Raw genomic sequence first — 14,194 nt, forward strand, 5'->3', positions numbered from 1 at the left:
ATTTCATAGACAGAGAAGGAGGGTGAATGGATAGGGGTGGAAACAGAGCAGAGATTGAGGAGAAGTACTGGGAGAAGAGGAGAGAGGAGAAGCTGTGACAGGTATGTAAAATAAATAAATATACAGATAAACCTTTAAAAAAGAAGTTGAATTTACAAGTTCCAATGGATGGAATGTGTCCCCCCAAATCTATGTTAGAAACTTATTCTATTATAATAGCGTGCATATTGGGAATATTTTAAATACAAAATGTCATAAAGCCACCAATTTGATGTTCTGATACAATTAAATTAATTGCCACAAGTGCAAACTCCTAAAATAATGTTGAGATTGGATATCTCTGCACGTTATAGTATTTCATAAGCTTCCTTCACAGTTTGCAGGAAGGATGTACATGATTGAAATGGTCCATTACCCCTGGACATCTTTTCACCTCCACTAAAATAAACAGGTTCCTGATCATTGTACTTTACCTGGAATATGATACTCTGTTCCAGCTGCATAAAAGACACAAAGACACATATCCTTCTGTTGTTTTGAATGTTTTTAAATGTCAGCTGAGTGGATTTTCTGTCCTTATTGCATCCTTCAAGATTAAGGAAAACTGACCCCACCGTAGGAGCTCCGTTCTCCTTTACCACAGTCTTTTGTGGTAAGTTGACACACGTGTGACTTTGATGGCAGTTGTTGTGTTTTTGCTAAATGTAGGTGATCCACTTATTCTGAAGCTGATTCTGACCTACTCCTTAAAGGCAGATGCCTCATGTTTTAGGATAACTGCATGTATATTTCCTTGACTTTAGCATGGTAAAGGATTTCTAATAACCTCCCCTATCTTAACTTCTGATGCCTCCTAGAGATGGATGTTCCTCAGAAAAATTGCCAAATTATTCATGGGATGAAGTTTTGTTTGTTGATATCTTAACACTGTTATTAAAGTAAAATGTTATGCATTATGTATCAAATTTTTATCATCTACAATATAATCAGTTCATGTATAGACAAATAATATTGACATCATGATAGCAATCAAATTAGTATGCCCATCATATCCTAAAATTTTTCCATGCCACTTCATGTTTTAAGTTTATTTGCCTTAATTTCTATATTTGAATGTTTAATATAAGAACTGTTTCCATTAGTTTTGAGTAAACCTTATTTTTTTTTTCAAAAGAGTGCTTTGCTGTAGCTTTGGAGCCTGCCTGGACCTAACTCTTGTAGACCACACTGACCTCAAACTCACAGAGGTTTTCCTGCCTCTCCCTCCCAAGTGCTGGGATTAAAGGCATGTTACACCACTTCCTGGCTTCTTTATCACATTTTTACCTATATAAATTATATTATACATTATCTTTGTAAATTATTCATCCTAAAATATCACATAGCTACCCCAAGTGAAAAACTACTTCCATTCTCTCTTCTCTTATAATGTGGTAATATTATTTTGTTCTCTATTTGAACCAGGCAAACCCTGTTATAATTATTCTATGGCAGTAGGGTCATTCAATTCTTCTTTTATTGATTGACATTTCACTTTGCACATTGACCTCTTGATTTTCCAGTTTGTTTAAAATATTTCCTTCAAAGAAAAAAGAAATTGTACTCTTCCAAACAATTTGTTAATGACTCATAACAATAATAGGATTGCTGAAGCTTATATATATACATATTTGTTTCATTAAATATTGTAAGGTTAATATAATAAAATATTTTGATTTTTCTATATTAGTTAATAGGATTTTGCTGAATATCTACAGTCACCTTATTCATGAACATCACATTGTTTCTGTGTGCCTAAAACACAGAAAAGTATCTCATAATTATGAGAACTCAAGGAACATCTAAAATTGGTTCTAGAATTATAAATATTATTGTAGGACATTATATTACACATTGTCTTTGCAAAAGCCGTCTATCAATAATAGACTGATAATTATTATACAACTTTATAGAGATTAAATACAAATATAACTATGATGATAATGCTTCAAGTAGTTAGTTAGATATGGATGTGAATTGGAGCTAAATACATTTCTTAATGCCAACTTAATGCTAAGAACAAAGGCTTTGTGATACAGAGTCCCTACTCCTCATTAATACAATTCAGAGAAGATGGCAGGGTAGACCATCGGATAAATATCATGATTGGCAGATCCTCAGGGGCAAAGTTGCTATTTTGCTAGCTGAAGACAGTAATGGAAGGATTTCTAAGAGTCAGATAAGATAAATGCAAATAAGTCTGCATAAAACTGAAACTTATAAATAAGCTAAATAATTTGGGAAAATAAACAGTATAGCTAAAATGAGGACAACAACATAAAGAAAATCTGATGAATTGTCTTACTTTGAGGCTGTAGTCAATGACAAAGATTTATAAAGAGAAATTATTCATGAAGACTTAATATTTACATAAAATTTATTTATATACAATACCTATATGACTAATAATGCTAATAAAGTATGCATTTATCCTGTGTTATAAGAGAGGAAACAGCATGGTTAATAAGATTCATTTCGTGTTAACATCAAAATAGAGTATCATTAAGGAAGCCTAGAAAAAGTATGGCTTGATATAGGAAAAATATAATTTCCTGTCTTCTGCCATATCACTGTAGATTATTAGTGATCATTTTTAGCTGCTGTAGGTTTTTATAATTTCTAAAGACTAGAACTCAATATGGTCTGACACGAACTTAGGTGGACTAGTGCTAGAAGATACGGAATTAGGGCAGTCATACTTTTTAACTTGAAAATTTCTGTCCCATTTATGTTCTCTTCAATTATTAAAACTTTTGAGGAAATATGTTATTTTATACTGGTATCTGATAAGTCATCCACATGTCATGTAAAATAAACAAATAATGTAATAGATATACATACATAGAATTTTGTGTGATAAGAGAAAAGATAGATTAAGAGCCGTCAAATATTATTAAAAAATAACAAGAGGATTTTATTCTTTTTTTCAAAATGAATGTTCTGTTTTTTTCTAGTTTTGGTGTTGCGAGATGACGTAGAAAAGATAGATTGAGAGCCATCAAATATTATTAAAAATAACAAGAGGATTTTATTTTTTTTTTCAAAATGAATGTTCTGTTTTTTTTCTAGTTTTGGTTTTGCAAGATGATGTAGAGGACATATAACAAGAGGTGGCTTGTCATATAATTGAAGGAAGTTGAAGACAAAGTCACCACTCTTCAGTGCCTCCTATAGGATTCAGATAAAATAATAGATGTCAGGTAATTTAAAATGGTAGTGCTGGGAAGAGTAATAAAGGCTCCAGTGGTTTGCTTCTCTTACAGATTAGCACATCAAGCAGGGTACCATGTGCTATTTGGAAACGCCTATTTTTATTTCACAATGCAACATTTTTAACTGATTTAAGTTCATGCAAATCACAAAGTCTATAAGTTATTAAGCAACTAGGATGTGTCTTACTCTAGTAGATCTATTCTAGATATAGAGAAAAATCATGCTGCTGCTGAAGTCTTCAGAAAAAGATTAAATGTTAGATGCCAGCAGGAGATAGTGAGATTTTTGTGATGTGGATGGTGCAATTTGACTCCAAACTAAAATTTCTTGTTTGGAAGGTAGTTGGATGAGGGTCAGAAAATAAAATGTATTGATTGTAAGTACTATGTTTTCGCTATTGCAAAAGTTTCTTTACACATGGACCTTCATTTTATGAAATAACTTATTTAGAGCAAGTTTTACATCCCTGTTCCTTAGGCTGTAGATCATAGGATTCAGCATGGGCACAACAGTTGTATAAAACACAGAGGATACTTTGCCTTTGTCCTTGGATCTGACTGAGAAGGGCTGTAGGTACACAAATGCCAAGGAACCAAAGAAGACAGCAACAGCAGAGAAGTGGGAGCTGCAGGTGCTGAAGGCTTTGAATCTGCCCTCAGTGGATTTGATACGGAGGATGCTAGCAATGATGAAGATGTAAGAACCCAGGATGGCCAGGGTTGGAACAAGAATGTTAAAAGCACTGAGATACAGGAGGAAAACCTCATTGATGAAAGTATTGGAGCAGGCAAGCTCCATCAATGGGAAAAGATCACAGAAGTAATGGTTTATTGTATTAGCCTTACAGAAAACCACTCTTAGCATGCAGAAAGTATGGATAGATGCACCAATGATGCCCACGCCATAAACCCAACCTATCATCCAGGAACAGACTTGGTAAGACATAGTGACATTGTAGAGCAAGGGATTACAAATGGCAACATAGCGGTCATACGCCATGGCAGCCAGCATGTGACACTCAGATATAACAAAAGCAAGAAAGAAATAGAGTTGTGTCATACATTCCTGATAGGAGATGACATTCTTCATTGTCACAAAGTTCACCAGCATTTTGGGGGTGATGACAGTGGAGTAACAGAGGTCAATAAAGGACAGACTGCTGAGGAAGAAGTACATGGGGGTGTGCAGGTGGGAGCTGAGCACGATCAGTATGATCATTCCCAGGTTCCCCAACACTGTGAGCAGGTAAATTCCAAGGAAGAGGAGGAACAGAGGAAGCTTCAGCTCTGATTGGTCTGTTAACCAAGAGAGGATGAACTCAGTCACTGTGGAGTCATTTCTTTCTGGCATTTCTCCCTGGATGTTCTATATAGGAAATGAGGGAAAAGGTTATTTATCACATATGTGCTTGATATGTGACACTGAATTCAAGAGTTCCATTCTGGTGTTTTCTGTTTTTCAATAGCTCTTCATTTTTGCTATCAGTTAAAACTCTAACATGGGACATACAAATAGATGTTTAATGTATCTATGTCTATCTATGATCCATGAACATCCAAAAAAACAGATATATCTAATTTAAGGGAGTTTTCTAGCAATTCCTCATGGGCATCTTATAAATATTGCTTTATCTTAAAATACTAACATCTTCCAAGAACTCTCAAATAATTCCTCTTGAAATCTTTCACCATAAGTTAATTAATGAAGCAATTATAACATATTTCTTCAATATTGTAGTGTAAATTCCAATTACAAAAAGGAACTTGAAAGAAGACTTTCTAAGAAAGTCTAACCACTTTCTAACTACCGAAAGACACTAAGAAGTTCCTATAACTGTAAGCATGAAATGAGACTACTCTACATCTTAATAATATAATATTCTGTATAAAATTTTTAATGAATACATACATAAATTTGAAAGTGCATTTAATGATCAGCAAGTGTTAGAACAAAAGAACCAAGGGAAACTCAATAACCATTAAATTCATTAGTAATTCAATTAAAATTATAATTTGTATAAATGCACATTATATAAAAATATAATACATTGCACTTAGAATTGCAAAGTTCTATGAAAAGGAATTAAAGACACAAAGAAAAATGTTTCCTTGCTTGTGAGTCAATGAACATCTTTGTTGCAGTGAATATATTTTCCAAATCAATCTCTTAACCTAGTGATATCTATAACTTCTTTTTTTATTTGTCTTGCACATGAATCATTGTACCCCATGAAGATTCTGACTCAAGAAAATCAGAATCAGTTTGAAATGGGAGAATAAAAACTTGAGCTTACACCTTTTGAGTCTCACTACAACCTTGTAATATTCTGCATAGTGTATTTTTGCAATAGTAGAGATGTGCCAATTAATGGAATGAATTCAAAATCCCAGAAAGAAGCTTATGTTTACAAACTTTTGGAATAAGGGTTTTATGATAAGTCAACATGGAAATGCTTTTTTATTACAAGGCATAGAATTATTAAACAGGTATTTGTTATTAATATGTAGTGCTCTCTCATACAATTCAATCAAATTAATTTGAAATGGGCCACTGGAAGTAAGTATAGCAGCTAAATCATGGAGGAAAAATACAACCAAAATTTAACAAATTTGAAATGGTTAATCTTTCCTAGATAAGGTGTTAAAATCAAAGGCTGTCATATAGAATTAGTAAAGTTCAGAGAATATACTGAATTGTATAACGCAATAAAAAAATTAGTAAAGTTAACATTATATACTGTCTGAAAGCATGGCATATAACGTGAAAGAGATTTTAAGAAAATATCCAAGGAACAAATTCTAGATAGTATATACAAAAACTAATGCAGTTTAACAAATAAAAGGTCAAATGATGCAATTATAATGGTCAGAAGATGGGAACAGTCATTCTTACATTGGAAATGCACATGGAAACAGTGTACTTTAGCATTAACTATTAAGGAAATTCAAATCAAAGTTACAGTGAAATAATGTTTCTCACATATCAGAACTATTTCAAAGAAAACTCTAAGTATTACGTCATATAAAAGAATCAGAATCCTTTTATATTTGGGAATCCTCAAGGATGTTTTAAAATAGTATACACTGCCAAATACTGCAAAATAAAAACTATGGATTTATCATGAAGTCCAGAAATTTTAGTCAGGTGATATACCACAAGAATAGAAAACACTCATTTACACAAAAATTTGTACATGAGTGATTAAAAGGAATTTAATCATATTTTCATAAGGTTGAAATTTTCATAAAATTTATAATCAAATTTTCATTTTTTAACCCCCCCAAATGTTTTTCCTCTGATGAATTATCAGATAAGGTATGCTTTTCCATGGAATGAAACACTATTTTGTAATAAAGAGACTTAAAATACTTGAGTGGATCATGTCCTCAGAGACCCTAAACCCTAAGTGAAGATAACCAAAAATGGTAGGCAACAGATTATTAGTAACCATTTATAGAAAGTACAGTGAACAGGCCAGTCATACCAAACAAAGCACCTTAATGTCTTTAGGTATTATAAGATGGGAAAGGAGGTACTGAGATGACTGCCCTTAGTTACAAAGCTTTATTTAGAATAGAGATGAAAATGTTCTACAGGAGAACAAAATGATGGTTGGGTAGTTCAATGAATATATTGGAAACACTGAATTACATTAAAAAAGCATAGTTTATAATATGCTACATTATAATATATATGTAAAAAGTTTAAAACAGATGAGAGTACTGAAAAAGAAAGATCCCCTCACAGACTGCTTGATTCCCACCTAAGCAAGATTCCCATCTCTTGTCTACCTGCCATGTACTGCTTTATTTATACCAAATACTCAGGTGTTTTTCAGTATTGGAGCACTTCCCATTACACAGTTAACAGAACTGTTGTCTTCAATCATTTGTTAAAACAATCCTAGAGAGTATTTATAACCCTAAATAAAATGTATAAAATAAAGAAAAGCACTTTCTGTCTTAGGAGGGAAGGATGGAAGGTAAACACATCATCTCTAACCATTCTTTTGTGTCTTCCCTCCGAAAAAACTCAGAAAACACGGTCAGCAACTAAGCACCAGGTCAGAAGAGGCTTCTAAAGCTCGACCTTCCAAACCTCTCTGAACTTGAGCTAAATATAGTTCTTCTCAATATATACTAATCACTATACATGTAATATTTTTCCATGCCATCATAAAGCATATTAAAACATATGCTTCTGAAGTCTGACTGTTTTCACTGGCCAACTGACTTGTTTTCTCTGTTCATTGCCTCTAACAAGGATGTGCCTGAAAACATTAGTTCCTATCATACAAGCTCTATTTTGTCTTAGTATGCCATTGTAGACTTGACTAAAGCCATGGGTGTCTGGATGATCCTCACTGACTAATTGCCCTCAAGTGGGACATAATCTTGTAAATTCTATTGCTTTCTTCTCTAGCAATACCTTCATGTCTGGATGCCTTTGAACATGGTGGAAAATTCCAAACACTCTTTCCCTTGTATCAGTTTTCTTAGACTCCATTTATATCAGTGGTTCTCAACTTTCCTAATGCTACAACACTCTAATACAGTTCCTCATGTTGTGGTGACCCCATTATAAAATTATTTTCATTGATACTTTATAACTGTAATTTTGCTACCATTATGAATCATAATGTAAATATTTTTGGAGACAGGATTTTGCCCAAGAGGTTGGGATCCTCAGGTTGAGAACCAGTGGTCTACATGATATCCCTTACAGATAGGTGAGTCTCCCACTTAGCTCATATTATAGTGTTACTAAAGTAGGTATAACATACAACAAACTGTACATATTTAATATAGATTAATTCTTTTAACATTGTACACATTCCAACACTCATCACACTACAATTTTCAAGGCAACAAGGGACATCTCCTAAAGGTTCCTTGTATATTTTCTTTGTCTATGTGTATTCAAAATGTTTGACATTAGACCTTTTAAGTTTGGATTGTTCAGATGCCTAATTGTTAACAACAGGAACTGCATTACACAGAATATCTTTATTATTTAATATTCCAACTTTATTAAGATTTTTACATTGACCTATTCTCCTGTCTCTCTGCCTTTCTTTTTATGGGAATCATATTTGTATGTTTTATGAGGATTTTACTGAAATACTTAACAATATTTAAGTAGAATAATTCAGTTATTTTATTTTAGTTTCTGCCTTCATTTTTTATGTACAATGTATTCCAGTTTTATATCTGTTGATTCCAACTGTAAAATTGCCATTAAAGAATAAAACAAAATTGATTTCTTTTAGAAGAAATTAGCAATGCCATACAACTACAACAACCATAAAATCACTAAACTATAGCTAGACATTAAAATTTTTATTGTTTTTTAACTGATTCATTGAAATTATTTAAATAGTCTTATATAATTTTAACAAAAATATTTGATAAATTCATAATTATTCTCTGTGCATTATACAGTTATCATTTATATATAAATACAGAGAAAATAGTTCATAGTTGTGTGATCTCAGGGAACATTTAAAATTTTTCCTGAAGTTAGAAGCTTATCTTGAAAAAAATTATCAAGAAGTTAGTTGATAATAATATGCAAAACTTTCAAATTTATAGAAAATATTAATGAATACTTATAGGATGATGTTGCTTCAAGAAGATATTGTTTAGATGTCAGTGTGAATTTACAGTAAAAACCATTCTAAAGTAACAAACAGAAATAATGTTTTTGGTGTTAAGTTGAGAGACACAGAACACAGAGCCCCTGCTCCTCAGACTAGAAGGGGAGAGGGAGGTAGAAGCCTGGTTGCTAAAAATCAAAGTTAAGTGATAAAAGAACAGTCTTCCTATTCAAAATGTATGGTTCTATAAAAATCATCAAAGCATAAGAAGAATTTTAATGTCTTATTGATGCAATCAAAGATTGTATACAGGAGAACAGAAAGGGATATAAGAGTTCTTGGTGCCTTGTTCTAATTAGGAGGTACATTTAGAGCATGATAATTTTAAAAATCCAGGCAAATTGGATGCCTATATTAAAGTTAGTTACGCCTTGTATCTACCTCACCAGAAGCACAAAGGGAAATTGCATTTATTGTTTTATCAGAGGACATAGGGCAGCCAATTAGATAGATTTGGGGTTAACATCAAAACCTGGAAAAATGTTAGATTTAAACAGAAATATTTTTCCTCCTTTATGATATGTCTCCTCAAAATATGCACAAACATTTTGATCTACTGTCCTATACTGTCTAGAGACGGGATCTCAGAATCTGTCACATATGAATGTCAAACAGTGCTAGGAGAAACTTAAATCATGTGCTCACCTTTGCTCTACTTGGAAACTTCTCTCCCAGTTCTGTGTGAGCTATAATGCCAGTGACCTTCACATGAAATAGTTCTGAAGTAGGTAATGATTGTTTGAAATAAAGCCTCTTCACTCTGTGTACTTAGTGGAATAGTACGCAGAATTCAAATTCTAAGTAATTCACATGTTATGAATCAAGTGTCATGATTCATGTCCTAAATTCACAAACAACCTATTAGAATGATATTAAGATAGATATGATAAATTAGATGTCTCATAAATATATATATATATATATGTATGTATATTCTCTCAAGATTTCTTATGATTAGTGTCAGCTATTTAGTGTTAAGGGAGTGAGCTAAAAGCAATTAATATCTCCTGTTCTATTCCCCCGTGCCATTCTCCCTGGTGTGCCATTCTCTCTGTTTTGAAATAGTGGTGATCTTTATATTGATGCTAGATGCCAAGCCTTAGGGGGTGTGTCTGCAAGAAGTATATATGACACTGACTTTAAAACTAAAAAGTTATTTTCAAAATATTTGAAGCCAGGTCAATGTTTTTCTTATTATTTAAATCTTGGGGAAATAATCATTAGTCATTGTTATTAGATGTTACTCTTTTCATATCTGTTTACTAAAAGGATCTCAGTGGGAGGTCTGGAGAAGAACATATTTATATAAGTAAATCTGGAAATAAACAGAAATTTGGGATAAAAACACAGCATAAAGTTTTGTAAGTATTTCAGAATGCATAATAAATTACTTTTGGAGTTTCTTTTCTTTTCATAATGATACAGGATGAAAATTCTGAATTCACTATAACCAGAAACTGAATGCACCAAGAAAACTTAGTAGCTAGTTTTCGGAATTGGAGAGTTAAGAATAAACAATGTGATTTGTGAAATAAACTATACGGTAGTAAATGAGCACAGAAAAAATATCTGTGTGAATACCATTTAGCTCACTATAAAACACATACACTGTTAATATATTATTGAAAATGTCTGAATTGAAGGTGAACATATACATATACCTCATACATTAGAGAAGTAGAAGTTATATTTTTATATTTTAATATTGGATAAAATTGTTGATGGTAATGATCACACTTTCAAAAATATTTTGCAATTCACTAAATTGAAAAACATCAGGTACATAAAATATAAAAATATTAAAAGACATTGAATCAAATGTATATCTGTTTCCACAAATAAGAAAAAAGATCTCATTGAATTGCTATTTTCTAAAGCAGAAAATATAGTCTAATATAAAAAAAGATCTGAAGCATTACAAAATATGTCCAAAGCATTATGGGCTCTAGGATTACCAGAATTTCTCCCTCCATATACCTGAACTTGTGAAATCTAATCATTCCCTCACACTCCCCACTCCCAAATAATTGCATATCAGAAATAAGCCTGTTTGGACATTTTTTGTTGTTCAATGAATTCATTGAAAACTAATTAGGATTATTGTGTCAGTAACTTCAATATGAAAACTTAACAATGATGTGACACATTTAAAAATTATGAAAAGTGATTAATTTTATTTGTGAATAATTTAAAGCAGGGTAAAACATCACACTAAGAATTGTTAAGCATTCCTGATAGAGATTAAGATTTACATAAACAGAAACATCCCAGTTTAATGAATCAAACGATTAAACCTCATAAAATTTGCAATATTTTCTTAATTGAGCTTTAAATTCAGTCCAATAGCTATCAAAACTCAACTCTACTTTTTCAGTTATTGAGCTTGAAACATAAAATCCCCATAAATAAGTGTGGGGCCCAGAGTAATCAGAAGAAACTTGTATAACAGAAATGAACTTTAAAGTATCACATTTCTCCACTTGAAACAACTCAGTGTTACAGTGTTCAGATGGTAGTGTTGCCATTAACAGAGGTACACAGATTAATGGACTATAACATGTCACCTAGAACTTAACTTACTTTTTTGTAATTTTAGAATGCTGTAAGGGTTTATTCACATGCCAATAGATAAAGATATTTTTGTCATCAAATGATAGAAAGATCAATTCATTAGATAATTACTTGAAATACTATGGAAGCCTTTTTTGTATAATCCCCAAATAGTTCAAGATAAACCCCAGAGCCGGGCGGTGGTGGCGCACGCCTTTAATCCCAGCACTCGGGAGGCAGAGGCAGGCGGATCTCTGTGAGTTTGAGACCAGCCTGGTCTACAAGAGCTAGTTCCAGGACAGGCTCCAAAGCCACAGAGAAACCCTGTCTCGAAAAAACAAAAAAAAAAAAAAAAAAAAAAAAAAAGATAAACCCCAGAACTAAATTTAAGAGTTATAGTCTAAAAGATACTGTGAGAAGCAAAACAGAAAATTATCACAATATTTGATTTAGTGACCCTTCTTAGAGATGATACCAAAAACCAAGGTTACTGTAAAAATACCAAATTGAATACAAGAAATGTTGTAAAACTGTACTTTAACTTCCCCTCCAAAAATACAGACAATTGCCACTACTCTTTGTTGCCCACCAGAACTTGACGGTAAGACTATATTGCTGTACATAACACATACTTTGGTCCCAGAATGTGAAGAAATAAAGTCAATTACTGACTAGTAAGCCTTAGTCCTACAGGCAAGGTTTCATAATATCAGGATATACTGTTGAGGTAGCTTATGGAGTGCCTTAGTTAGGGTTTCCATTCTTGTGCTAAACACCATGATCAAAAGCTTATTTCAAATTTCAGCTTACAACTCTACCATATGGAGAAGTCAGGGTAGAAATTCTGGACAGGAACTTAGAGATAGGAACTAGAAAGAAGCCATGGACAAAGACTACTTACAGACTTCCTCTCTATGACTTACTCAGAGTTTCTTCCTATTATTTGTTGTATTCTTATAGTTCCCAAAATCACCAACTGCAGCACAATTAATAAAAACCCAGAGACAGAAATTAGGGTTCACCCTGAACATCGGAAAAACAAAACAGCCAGCCATTGGCTCTTACTTCTACCTCAGTCAGAAATGGCAACCCTGTCTCCAGGAATCTCAGAATGAGACTGTGACAAGAGCTGTCTCCTCCAATCTTACATTCCTCTCTAGTGCTGGGATTAAAGGCCTGCAGCACTACTGCCTGGTTTCTAAGGCAAACTAGTGTGGTTACTGGGATTAGAGGTGTGTATCAATACTGCCTGGTCTACAAGGACAACCAGTGGAGCTGTTTTACTCTCTGCACTTTAGGTAATCTTTATTTATTAAAATATAAATGAAATATCACCACAACCAACTCACCAATAACATGATAACCATAGTGAGCCACACCCTTAGATATCAACCAACAAGGAAATGTACACTGGATTTACCCAAAAGAAAATGTGGTGAAGGAATTTTCTCATTTGAGGTACCCATTTCCTATATCATTTTAGCCTGAGTCAAGTTGGCATAAAACTCAACAGCATTGGGAGAATGTCCATAAGTAGACTTATCCAGCCATGAACTATGATAATACCTGACCAAGCAAGATATTCACAATGCTATGGTTAAAAGAATGTTATAAGGGGTAACCAACTACTTTTTGGTTGAACGTAAGGCCTGTTCCACAGGGGAAAACACATTCTTGGTTCTGCAAATCTGTCTTAGACCAAATGTTTGGAAATATCACAGGCCCCAACAGTGAACCCCTCTGCTATTATTTTGTTAAATAGACCAAATATTAAAATGTCATTTAATTCCTAACTCTGTACCTATAGATTAGCTGTAGTTCTCAGACTTCATTAGAGATGCTTCCTTGTGTAGTGGAAGGTGGTTGACACAGAAACTTACAACTGTTCAAGTGTAGAGAATAAATGTCCATAAAGTTCTCCTGCACAAATAGAATCTCTATATCACAATGTCTTTCCCCCAAAGCTCAGGGACCATCAAAAATATTTTGAGAGGTCGATATCAGGGAAGACTGGGGCAAAAGTATTTCTAGGTATGACAAGACCTCTGTATTCCTTAACTCACAGCAGCTATACCTGCACAGTGTCTGCAGGAGGTCAAATGAGTGAACATTCAAGAGAATGGGGGAGGGGATCATGATCCCTGACTCCTATCTGAGGACCCGTTAACAGATAAGAGCTTCTAGGGAAAGTAAGTCAGTTTTCCATAACACTATGGCTATTGGAAAGTTTCTCAAGTTCCAGTGTATGACCACAAACCCATGAGTTTACTGTTTACACAAGTTAAACTAAGTGGATTATACATAAAAGAAAAAAATTAGAGTAAGACCATTTAGTGGGAGGTTAGCTAGACAGATAAGTAAAAGATTTTCATTTAAAAAATGTGAAAGTTAAAGAAATTTTATGGACTAATGATCAATAAACTTTGAAGATTTATGATCCATAAAAATTATTCACAAATTGAAGACTTATACAAAGGTAATTTACCTTTAGTATCTACAAGACTAGTCCCCAAAATAAGCACTACATACATTGTTCCCCTAGGTGACCAAGAAGACAGCTACATTGAGAGATATACTCTATTTCCATATTGAAATTGCTCTAACCATGGAGCCTGTCTCAAAAAAAAAGATGTTTAAAGAAGATTATTGTCTATGTTCTGAGAGGTCAAAATAAATTACATATGATTAGTTTCTTCTAGATCTAGCTAGTTCTTGAAAGAGTTTTCTGTATTTTAA

The 14,194-nt window shown here is 33.1% G+C and overlaps 1 protein-coding gene across 1 annotated transcript; it reads right to left on the bottom strand.

Annotated features, from left to right (window-relative positions):
* Window positions 1-3,663: 3,663 nt before the first annotated feature.
* On the bottom strand, window positions 3,664-4,608 carry LOC119809991 (olfactory receptor 150-like). Its single transcript, XM_038323262.1, has one exon. It carries the CDS (start codon window positions 4,600-4,602, stop codon window positions 3,664-3,666), a length of 939 nt encoding a protein of 312 aa, XP_038179190.1. The 5' UTR covers window positions 4,603-4,608.
* Between the last annotated feature and the right edge of the window lie 9,586 nt (window positions 4,609-14,194).

Source organism: Arvicola amphibius, chromosome 3 (genome assembly GCF_903992535.2).
Source record: "Arvicola amphibius chromosome 3, mArvAmp1.2, whole genome shotgun sequence".
Classification (NCBI taxonomy): domain Eukaryota; kingdom Metazoa; phylum Chordata; class Mammalia; order Rodentia; family Cricetidae; genus Arvicola; species Arvicola amphibius.

Bases quoted from the DNA above. Each gene is read 5' to 3' on its own strand.
- LOC119809991 (XM_038323262.1), bottom strand. From the start codon at position 4,602: ATGCCAGAAAGAAATGACTCCACAGTGACTGAGTTCATCCTCTCTTGG.